The sequence below is a fragment of the Anthonomus grandis genome, chromosome 22 (assembly GCF_022605725.1).
Source record: "Anthonomus grandis grandis chromosome 22, icAntGran1.3, whole genome shotgun sequence".
Classification (NCBI taxonomy): domain Eukaryota; kingdom Metazoa; phylum Arthropoda; class Insecta; order Coleoptera; family Curculionidae; genus Anthonomus; species Anthonomus grandis.
The window spans coordinates 23,910,263-23,922,887 of NC_065567.1; the positions used below are offsets into that span (position 1 = coordinate 23,910,263).

The window sequence follows — 12,625 nt, forward strand, 5'->3', positions numbered from 1 at the left end:
ATAAGAATGGTGGAAGAGCATCGCACATTTTTAGGTTAGAAATGCGGAATGCGATAACGCTGGATGATGGATTAAATAAAACCTCGTCAAAATGAATATAAAATCTAGAAAATAATTTGAGAAATGAAATAAAGAATATAAGTGGACGTTTGAGAGCTTCTGTGACACAGTTTTAAGATTAAACAGGAAATCATTCAACTTGCGCTAAATCTTTGTTAACATCACTTGAATTTTTATATCTCAACATGTGTTCCACTTTTTTTCTTTCAGAATTCTGATCTATCAAACATATCAAGTGTATTTTTAAGATGGACTGATAAAATTTTGTCATTTTAATGTTAGATATTTTTAGATTAGGCTTTAATGTAATCAAAATCCTATATAACATTAAGCAATAAATTGTCTCTAATTCAGGGTTGGTGACTCAGTGGGCAGCTTAAAATATTATGCTGTTTCTAGGCCAAGCGGTTTTTTTTTTTTGCTTTATGTCTTAAAGTATTTTATTTTCAGAATGGTCCCACCAACTGATGCCAACTCAGATATATTAATTTTACACCCTATATATTTTTTACTCGTACACAATTATCAATATTCTAACTCGAGGAAATAGACCATTTTTTATCAAAGAGACTGGCTTAATTTAAACAGTAATAAATCCTAGTCAGTTTTTTTTTAACTTTTAATATTTAAAAAAAAAAGACTAGAGTGTCTTCAGACTAGTCCAAAAATCAATTATTTTTAAATTTTTACTACTAGAACCCAGGATATTCACTTGTCAATAAGAGACGAATTATTTTGTTTCTTACAGGCACCCCTGGAATAAAAATTCCAATTTCTTGATTTTTAGTGCATGGATTTTAGTATTGTTTTCAAAAAAGATAAAATAGTCTTAGGAGTAGTCTAACAAATAAATAATTTCTAAATGTTGATTACTAGAACCCAAGATATTCACTTGTCAATAATAGAGGAATCATTTTGTTCATATAGGCACTCCTGGAATAAAAAATCCAATTTCTTGACTTTTAATAAATGTATTTTTGTAATTTCTTTTAAAAAAACTAGAATAGTCTTCAGACTAGTCCGAAAATCAATAAAATTTAAATTTTGACTACTAAAACTCAAGATATTCACTTGTCAATAAGAGGCGAATTATTTTGTCTCTTACAGGCACTCCTGGAATAAAAATTCCAATTTCTTGACCTTTAGTGAATGGCTTCTAGTTATTTTTTCAAAATATATTATAAATAGTCTATAAATAAACAATTTCTAAATTTTGATTACTAGAAACCTACATTCACTAATAAAAAGGAAAACAGATATGCAACACACACTACATTTCTTTTATTAGTGAATACGGAAGGTTAGTTATTAGTTTGTAATTTTGGTGTAAACTAGGTTTAATTATAATAAAGTGTTCGTAAGGCATTATATGTCTGTTTCTTCTTTCCAGAAGATCTGATGATGCCTAATACAGGCGAAACACGCGTTGACTTTTTATTCAATATGTTTGAGACCTGTGACTTGGAGTTTAATTTATTACTATTTACTTAATATTCTAGTCCAATAAAAAAATCTCTTATATCCTGTAACAAATAATTAAAAAGGAAACTATAAATAGAAAAGTTTATGTATTTGCAATATTAATTAAGGAAACAGGAAAAAATAAGCCAACATTTTTTTGGTCAAGCTGGGTTGGTATTGTCACTGAACGAGTCCAGTGATATAAAGGTTATTCAATATTTACTTAAAATTTAAATGATATTGAAATTACGTTTCTAGACTAAACATTCAATGTCAACCAAAATATTATGATATACCTAAAAATTGTCCAAGTTACATGCCTGCTTCTTAAAAATCAACTATGACACCCTGTATATTCAAAGGAAAAATTACATTAAAGAAATGTCGTGTATTGATATATCTGGTTAACGTATATGTGACGTGCTGATCAACTAAATTATTTATGATTCTCCCTTGAGTAATTTTTATGAGAACACTGGTCCTTCTAAAAAACTCCTAAAGGAAACCTATTAATAAAAACAGAAGTCGAATACATTTAGAAGATTTACGAGCCAAAAATGGTACTTTGAAATATTCACGATCCCCATATAAAAGCATGCGGTTTTCAAGGCTGACCTTGAGGGATTTTCCTCAAGGAAGTTAATTATAGCACATGCCTAACACTGACCAGATGTGATGTGCTCTGATAATAATTTTTAATACATAAAACATGGTCAGTGTATTATATTATTAAGTAAAACTTAGTTATTTACCCATTAGTTTGCAAAACCGTGATTTCCCTAAGGCACTCTCTTATTAGATTGACTGCATTTTGATTCGAAGTTTCATCACATTTGCAAGTTTTATCATCGATAAGGCCACTACGCGAATTTGCAATACACATTATTAACTAATTTAACTTTTAAGCATAACAAATCTCACTCACTACCATTGCCATCAAGTCTGGCGGATAATTCTGGATATTCTGACAATAATTCCTACTTAACCGTATTATCAGAGCGTCTCTTATCAGATCGAGATACTAAAATCATACAATGTACTTGAACGAATGTTAAATATAACGTGCATAGAAACACGTATCTCGCCAATCGCAGAAGCTAACCATCCATATGATAAAAGGTTAAAAAGCTCACGTTCTACGTTGCCGCTAATATCAATTTATCGTTTGATCATACATTATTTTTCGAATATGTGAATTAATTTTAAATGGATGTTTTTTACAAAAACTAGACATTATTGAAAGAGGGAATCGTTTGAGAGCTCAACAGCTGCAACGCCCCAACACAAAACCGACGGAATGTTACGGGAGAATTCTCATATTCCCTCTTCAGCTCGATAATAATTAGCATTTCTTGAGTACACCCTTATAATAGTTTGCCCTTAAGCAATTGGGCAATGTAAAGTGTGTGTACGGCTACTTCAACCAACCAGGACCCTTTTCTGTCACCAGGCATGAAAACCCTTCTTTTTTTTTTAAATTGGGTTGCATCTAAGGGTTTGAAATTTCTTAGAAAGAAAGGGCAAAAGCCACCTGTGGGAGGTAAAATGAACACGCCAAAATAGACTTCGAAATTTATTAGTAAACTTACTAGTGGAATCGTTTGGAAAATTACTTTATTTGTTGTGTTTATTAAATGGAAAACTTGGCTCGTTTTTTTTTTTTTTTAATATTGTTAAACGGCTGTTTGGAGTTACAGAAGGTGCAGCCCAATGACGTTACCGAGAAAATTATTACCTTTAATTATAACCATTAGTATAATTATTGTTTTATTGTCTCATTTAATTATAATGGCACATCGATGACCAATATTGAACGTTTGGCAACGTGGGCTCTTTTTTATTAGTCACAATATTGCAATTTCTGACGCACATTCAATACAGTGTTTGGAATAGACGTTAGGTCGTCATTTTAAATCTGCACCTCAAATAACTCAAAGGCTTAGAGGTCTAATTTCCGAATTTAAGAGACAAAGGAATTCTTCGAATATTATTACTTAGAGATGCATTAGGTTAATTTCCATTGTCCTATGGAATGTCTCATTAGGGCGGAGAGTAGAGGGGTTAGGGATACATATACACTAATTGTAACTAATGTATAGATTCAGCTTAAATAAGTGGAACAATTACTTAAGAAATTAAAACTGAAGAAGTAGAAGAATCTAAGGATAACAATGAAGATAAAAATCAATAATGATTCTAGTTCCTAGTTAGAAAAATTAGTAAAAATTATTAATTAATTTGTTAGATATGTCTGCAGGGGACCTCTATCCATCTTATCCCGTTTGTTTTAAAGGACATTCAAATAAATAATTTAAAATTATTGATGGAAGGTTCTGGTCAGTCAGAACTTAATTAAGATAATTTTAAGAACTTTCCTGTTACTAAAGGAAAGAAATTTAATATAGCTTGTTATTCGCATCATATCCCATATAGCACCGTTTGTCCAATGGACATCCAAAAGTATTATCTAGAATGAACATTCATTGGGCATGCAATGGATTACCGGTTTAGGATATCTATGTGTATTCTTATTATTGTTCAACGTTGAAAGTATAGATTTCTAAAATTATTTTCAAACAGCGATTAAGGCTGCTCCATACGGACATACATTTGACAAATCTTTGATAAGCTACGGAAGCTATTTGTTTAATATGTTGTAAATATTCAGATACTTGAAATATTTAATGAATTTATTTGTAAAAAAAAATCTGCTCTAGATGATCCGAAGAATTTTCCATTATTTTTCACTCTTGAACATACGTCAAGAAATTGATATTTATTTAGGCTATTTATTTGAATGCGAGTACTTCAATTTTAAAGCTTAAAAGCCATTAGAATATCCCAGAAATCAATAGCCATTAGAAATCAAGATATTCAGTTACCAATAAGAGTCAAATTATTTTATGTCTTCCAGGCACTCCAGTGAAAAAATATGAATATCTTAATTCTTATGTAGTATCTTAATTCTTAGTATATGAATTTCAGTAATTTAAAAATTGCTCATATAATAATATCCCAGAAATCATTAATTACAGCATATTAGCCATTAGAAATCAAGATATTCAATTGCCAATAAAAGTTAAATTATTTTATTTCTTCCACGCACTTCACTGTGAAAAATGTCAATTTCTTGATTTTTAATAAATGAATTTCAATAATTTTTTCAATAGTTGCTTGGAGAGCCTTGGAGTATCCTACAAATCAATAATTGTTACATTTTAGCCACCAAAAATCAAGACATTCAGTTGCCAATAAGAGCCAAATTATCTTATTTCTTCCAGCTACTCCAATGAAAAAAATGTCAATATCTTAACTTTTAGTCAGTGTTAGATATTGACATTTTTCTCACTGGTTAGTTAGTATCATAGAGTTAAGTTAGAGCTGATAAGAAGCCAACAGAGACAGCCATATGGAAATGCCTTCAACATGCAAACAAAGTTATAAAGAATAAATAATATTTACTCTTAACTGTTTTTCTTTCTTAAATTTTAAGAAAATTTTCAGTGTCCACCATTGGTACATCTAAGTGTATCTTATAGGATAAATAATGGATTTTAAATTGATATACAAAAGTGTGTCGTTTAACTTTCAATTGATATTCAGTGGATATCATTTGGACAATATTCGGATGTCCATAGAATAGCTGGTGTATTTAAAAGGGGACATTCACTAGATAAAAGGCAATACTCTCTTTTCTTTTAAAAGTTACTAATAATTTCAGTAATAGTAAATATTTAACTAACTAATAGTGATTTTATGTAAAAACGTAGAGACTTTTTTGGTACATATATATTGTACTTTTCTATATATTTATTTGTTCGTTAGTTAAAACATTCTAAAATAAAAAAAAATTAAATCTATTAAGGGCTCAAACTTTCTGACATTTTTTTTTTGTCATTCACAATATTTTCGATATATTTAAAAAAAAATAAGTCGATTTTTTGGCCCAGCTAATTATTACATATACATAACCATTTAGAAGATGGGTACGCTACTGTTTATCAGTATCTTTTAAACAAGTAAATGTTGGTATAGCATATGTTAAATTAAATGGGGTTAAAATTTTGTATAAAATTCAAAAACTACTATTCCATTAAAGTCGTCGGTTGTTTTAATTGAGAAACATTCCTACTGGTCATCATAAAATAAGTGAACACAAAATTGTAACTTGATTATAAAAGTGGCAAACAAAATTTTTTCAATTTGTATTTAAAAAAAGGTGGCATGTGTCTATACTTTCGTTAAGAAGACCACTGTCGGAACTAGACAAAAATTAAAAAAAAGGTGCCATGCCCATAATTAAGCTACTCACTGTAGGCGAAAACCGTCTAAATTGATCTCCACTTTTAATATAGCCATAGATCGCACCATATTTTGAGAAATAACAATAAGCAAAGATGTTGCAATTATAAAAAACGACAAGGGAGACTTTACTTCCTAGCATCTGAATGCGAAAAAAGGAGGGTTTTCGAAGTAAAATGCTTGTCAATTGAAGAAAAGTGCCATTTCATTAAAAAAAAAGGTGGTTTGTATCAATACTTTCGTTAAGATGATCCCTGTCAGTTCAGAATTACTCACAGTATATTAGAAATATCTAAATTGATCTGCTCTTTTAATAAAGTCATAAATCCCAACATAATTTAAATAATAATACTAATAAGAGTGATAAAAGAAAAAGAGACGTGCGAGCTACTACTGCATTTTATACTTACATAATACGATCCCATGGCGGCCTTAGATATATGTGGCACATAACTTGAATAAGAACGGTCGGTGGATTTTTGTTCCCTCTCGCGAACTCCATTTGACACAAACGGCATAAATGGGCCATGACGAAGTGGAGAGTGATCGCATGGTGCTCGGGTAACTCTTTAACGAGCTGTTTTAAAATAGAGGCGCACTCCTCGTCGTTCTTCTTTTTCTGCGCTTCCAAGAACTTATCATACCACTGGACGGGAATTACTGGGTCAGGCAATTCCCGTAAGTATTTCTTTATGACACCTGCGATGGCTACCGGACTGCACGTCGTTAAATCTAATTTATTGATATCGGTATCGATGATTTTTACCAGTTTGTTTACCTGGTCTGCAGGTGGAGTGGCACTGTATGTGTTGTATAACTCAAGAGTCTTATCGTTCTTGGCTCTGTTTTCAAGTTCGGCCACGCACTTAATCAGAAGCAAAGGAGCTTTTCCTACTTTAGCTTGTATACATAAACCTTGTCCGAAATATGATTTAAACTGGAAATATGGCACTCTTCCGTCCTCTGATGGTCTCCGGGTGCAGGACGACGTCCCGGTAGCCATACAAGTCCTATGGGCGATAAACCCGCAGTCTTGGCAAATGAAACCTTGATGTAGCAAACCTCTTAAGTATTTGTTACATTTTTCGCATCTTTCTAAGGAGTTGAAACTATGCTGGATCCAATTATGAGGATATCCATTTGATGTGCTCGTTCCTTCGCCTAGTTCGTTTAAATCAGGCTTTTTTTCTTCGGTTGGGTTTAACAGCTCGTCGATGCATGTTAGAATGGATTTTTGGTGGAACTCGTCTTTTATTCCCATACCCTAAAATATTAAAAATAGTAATTATTTCAAGAAGGTCCACTAAACCTAAAAAATCTATATAAAAGTTTATTGTGTTGGCGAATGTAATAAGTGAGTAGAGTTCAAGTTTATGTGGGTAATTGTATACACATTAATTTGTTTTTCTACTACATTACTGCCCATATGAAAAATCTTTCTTTTTAATTCATTTCCAAAATAATATGTAAATAAAACTTTATTGAGAACCCAATTTGAATTTTCAACACCCTGCATACAGTGCATTGATGACGAAAGGAACAAATTCATTTAAAATTTAAGTGTTTTTTGGACACAATTTTTGCTTCATTTAATAATCCAGGACTATTAAACAGTTAAAATTAATATTCTGATCTTTTTTAAATTATAATTTTACATAATATTTCTGATACATTTATAAAACAAATTAAGTGAAATATTAGGGAATATTTAAAATTATTACATATATAAGATGATACTCCAGGAATATTTTGAGTATAGCTACTTGTAAATTTTTCCAAGAAGTCCTTAATATTTTGACATCTGAATAATCTAAAAAATATTCGATAATTGTCTGAATATTATTACTAGAATTTTAATTAAAAAATTTTCCTTCTCTCTCGATGGTCAAATATACCAGGAATATACAAATTACTGTTCGCTTAATGGACTATTCACAGAACACATTTTACTAACATGTATAGAGAATGTTCAAAATTTGAAGCAAAATCCTTTTGTTTTGTTTGATTCTTGGATATTTAGTGAATGTTCCGGCTTTTTTTTTATTTAAATAAAAAAAAAAATTAGAGTATTTCAATGGTAAATATGTATCTGAAAAGTTCAAAGTGAAATATTTGGTGATCTTTAGGTAAAATTCCCTCTAACTCAAAAAGTTTTTGAGGCACAAGAATCGTTCTCATATGAAGTTATTGAGAAATAAATATTCTTTTTTGGGTGGAAATTCTTTTAAAAATATTCCATTTATTTCATAAGAATATTCTCGAAATAAGTCGAAATTTATTGAGAAAATTGGTGAAATAAGTGCCTCAAACAAAAATACTTCTAAAATTTTCAACTTAAAATAATCTTCAGGATTTGCACAAAAATCACACTTTTTCGGTAAAGTAATTTAATATACACTTCCTTCCACGTAATTTTTCTTAACGGCAAAAACCGTTAAGTCAAGCATTTTTTTCCAAATACTTTATATTTACATGTCAACAACACTAAGCCATAATTATACGGTAAAAAACGTAATTAAAATTTACGTCACATTAATCAAAAGATAAGCTGCTTGACTTATGTGACAATATGGTTTGCTTGAAACTATGATTAAATATCTTGATACTTAAATTAATTATTTGCATGTTATATAGTCAATTTGCAAATCAATAACCCTTAGGCAAGGGGATGTTATTAAGCAATATTTAAAAATAAGTCAAAACGATGAATTTTTGACAAATTCCTTTAAGAACATTTAAAGAATGACCGTGATTCTCCCCAACCCTGAAAAGTTCTATCTGGCCCTAATATCATAAAGAACATAAAACGATAAAATCGCAATTTAGTAACCTAAAAAGGAAATTCACGTTTACTGTCCCAACCCTTTTAAATGAGAAAATAAATTACGAGATAAATTACGATTTCAATAAGAATCATTCCTACTACATCGAAACAATCTACTGAATTTTTGTTTTTTCGAAAATATATGAAACAGGGTCAACCTCGAGGGATGCAGGAAAGCTAAAAAAACATTTTTCAATAAAACGTCCAACATTTTATTAATATCGGTCAGAGACCTTTTGAGTAATATACTGTCGACAAAGCGACGAGCGGGCGACACTTTTGGAAAAGATATTTTATAAAAACCTGAAAGGCCTCGATTTCAATTTATTATGGCAATAGTTTCCCTTTTTGTTTAGTACCAGGGGATGTAATATTACGTAATGTAGCCCTAGACTATTGTTCGGAAATATCGAAGCATTACTTAGTGTTAGATAAAATTATAAAGAAAATAAGTTCCAATTTAGGTGTTAAACTCTGGTTTGAGTAAAATAAAAAAAAGCTTACAAGTAGTTTTTCTCTGTCTAAATTGACAAGATCCACCCCTTTGATATCCTTGTATCGGAACATATCCGAATACAGATATAGATTTTGCGCGGCCATCCATTCTAGCACGTTTGATGTCGTCCATTCCGTGATAGGCTGAAACAAAAGGAAACCATTAATTATTAATTTATTTTAAATTGATGTTTAAAGCACCTATTTAACCCATTTATACAATTTTAACTCCCAATTGACTTTGGGTCAATTGTATTGTATAATTGCCAAACTCGTGTATATTAGACCTTTAATAAAATGCAAGGTCAATCCTTTCTTTATAATGATCTTACAGGAAAAAAAGGTGAACGGTGACTGTAATTTTGATTACTAAAGGATTTTTTTTTTGGTGGAACGCCAAAAATATTATTTATGACTTATATGGAGTAAATCTGACACCATTTAAAATTATCTTCATTTTTTTGATTTTATTATCAGAATTAAACTCTTGCAAAATATCCCTGTTAAAGTTTAAGCCCTCTTCCCATTTAAACTGGAGCTTATCTCCTGTAAGCTTTAGAAAGGTTGTCACACAAATTAACACGCTTAACTTAACAAAAACTTTATACTGATTTTATTTTAGATAATTGTAACAACCCTGGATTCATTCTTCTTCTTTGAGTGTTTATCCATTAACGAATATTAGTAATAATCATGGCCATAATGACCGCAAAAAGGTAAAACCAAAAGAATCTTATTTAGTCTAAGAACAATTTAAATACTAAACCGTACGAATGAAATTTCTAATACAAAATGTGTGAAGCTTTTAGGAGTGCATATAAACAACATTTAAATGAACATATTGATGACACTGCTAAAAAATTAAATTCAACCAATTTCCTCCTAACAAGGATGAAAACACTAGTCGGCAAGTCTATACTATTGACAGTTGATCATGCATTCTTTCAATCTCATTGTGATTATGTAATTTTGACTTGGAGGCACACCCCTCAAACTAAGGGAATTTTTTCACTGCCGAAGAGGGTGATTCCTGTGATTCAAAGGCCTACACAAAATTTCAATTCTTTCCTCATTATACATAATGAGATGATGACATAATGATGTTTTAATTTTATGACCTTTAGATATATATTTTTGACGTGTATAAGAAATTGTTCTTTTTCTTAGCATTAATAAAACAGTATCGGTTGCTGATTGAGAGCTGTCAAATGTCCGATTACAACAAAACCAATTGAAAAGCACAGATGCAAATTAAAAATTCATGGAAACGTATCATTTGTGTCAGTTTCTTATCTGTACATAAGGGATCGGTGAGCTTTACGTGCGAATAATGAAACAAAAACAAAATATAAGAAAAAGATGCGGCAACAACGCGCACTTAGTAACCCGCTTTCGCCGGTTCGCCGGCATGTGAGGTAATACTAAAACTAAAGGCAGAACAAGAGAGAGAGAGTGAGACGGATAGATCGCTTGCCCGCATAGCAACGTGGTTTGAGTGTCACTATTAGTGAACTAAGCACCTATCGTAGGCCTGCATTAATCCGAAAAAAAGCACGATCTAAATGTTACTGTCCTCTCCTGCTATATCGCAGTTACATAGCAGGCGTCGATTTCGCTTTGGAGATGAACAGAATAAATTTGAAAAATTGATAGAACCGCTTTTTTTCTCTCTCTCCCTCTCACTCGTCGTTGAAGCATCATGCATTGACTCCGGGAGGAGAAAATTAATTATTTTTTACTAACACATTATATAGGAGCAGAGTAAGGTTTTCAAGTAAAAAACATGTGTGTTCTGCAAGAAAATTCTTCATTTTCCTCAAAGAAACATGAGACAAACCCAAGCTTTTTCAACGTGAAACCAAGATAACTCATTAGCCTTTCCAAGTTCTTTAGTCCACGATAACTCTTAATGCACCTTTAGAAATCCATCAAGGTCTGCATGTAAAGTTCCCTTATTAATCAGTTACTATTTGAAAGCCAACTCAGAATTTCCTAGATTGCCTCTTAAAATGTCAAAAAATAGTCGAATATTGCAGAGTTTTTAATTCAATATTTAAATTTCTTAAAGAACACTACCTTGGATTGGGGAATTAATTCTACTTGAGTAATAGGAAGCAATTTGTTAAATACCTTGGAATATACCCTGACACTTTCCCGGCCATTTCCTTCACAATACCAAAAAACTAATAACATATACGTCATTTCTGCAAAACTGAATTTTTTAGCCAGTTTACCAAATTAGAAATTCAAATTTTACTAACAAGCTTAAAACACCTTATTTATATGCGCACTAGCAAATTCTCACTAAAACACTTATCAAACAATTCTTTTTTCCTCCGAACATAAATAATATGGGTGATAACGAATATTCTTTACAATAAAAATATTGGTTTATTATTACTTTTCTACACATACATACAAGACTTAAAAAAAAATCAATTGGCATAATTATTTTTTTTTTTAATAACTGAATTTTATTACCTACTAAAGCTGATAATTGAATACGAAATATCTTGGACTCTAACAAGGGTACCATTTTTTACTCTAAAGCGTTAGGGAAATTGTTTCCTTAAAAAAATAGTTTAATTACCAAAAAAAACCCTGGATACCAATTTTCAAAGTAATATGTCGCAAAATGTAAAAAAAATTAAATACAATCGATTATTATTTCTTAAATTTTAAGACCCTATAACTAAGAAACGAAGCAACTTTGAACTGAGGTAAGTTGCTTTAAATCGGCTTAGTTTGACCTCAGGAATAGGTCCTAGGATTTTCTACAGAGTTATTTTATTCAATCCTGTTTGTTTTATTATTCTCAATTGTGTTATTTACTTAATTTTACAGTCTAGTGTTACTTTATATTATTGACATTGTTTTGTTTATATTGTATTATTTATTTATTTTTTATGTATTTTTCTCTGCTTTGTAAATAAGGACATTGAGCTCTTGTTATAATATATTTGCACTTAAGCTTTTTTGAATATGAATTTGTCATGCATGCCCACGAATATAAGCTCCAGTTAGCATTTCAGTCTCCCATACGAAGAGCAACTTTTTAAAAATATTAAATAAAAATTAGGATATAAATAAGATTTGGTATTAAACAGATACCATCATCAGAATGTTTTTGTTAATCTTGTGAGACCACATTCTATGCAAATAATTTTTTTCGTTTTTTTTGGCAGTTAAAGCAACTAAATTTTATATTTATTTCTTGTTTAGTTTTGTGTGTACTCTTGAGTTTATTTGGGAATTTAAAAGTATAAAAAAGATTCAACATCAAAAGAACCAGAATCCAGAACCATTTTTAAATTTAACAGAATGAGTACCTTGGAAGGAGTCCAAAAGGTGGCAAAAAACGAAAAACTGATATTCTGATGGATACAAATTTCAAGAGATTGGTTGTGCAAGATCCGTTCCCTAGTGCTTCTCGAATAGTTGAGACATGTATCAATATCGGTAAACACTATAAAACGAGGACAC

The 12,625-nt window shown here is 30.7% G+C and overlaps 1 protein-coding gene across 3 annotated transcripts in view; it reads right to left on the reverse strand.

Moving 5' to 3' along the window:
• Nucleotides 1-12,625, reverse strand: part of LOC126748963 (phosphatidylinositol 3-kinase regulatory subunit gamma) — a 142,620-nt gene that overhangs the window by 7,063 nt on the left and 122,932 nt on the right. For all 3 annotated transcript variants that reach the window (XM_050458517.1, XM_050458519.1, XM_050458518.1), the window contains 2 exons: nt 9,152-9,286; nt 6,234-7,087 (listed from right to left, as the gene is read on the reverse strand). In XM_050458517.1, coding sequence (XP_050314474.1) covers nt 6,234-7,087; nt 9,152-9,286 — 989 coding nt within the window. The remainder of the gene's footprint in view (nt 1-6,233; nt 7,088-9,151; nt 9,287-12,625) is intronic.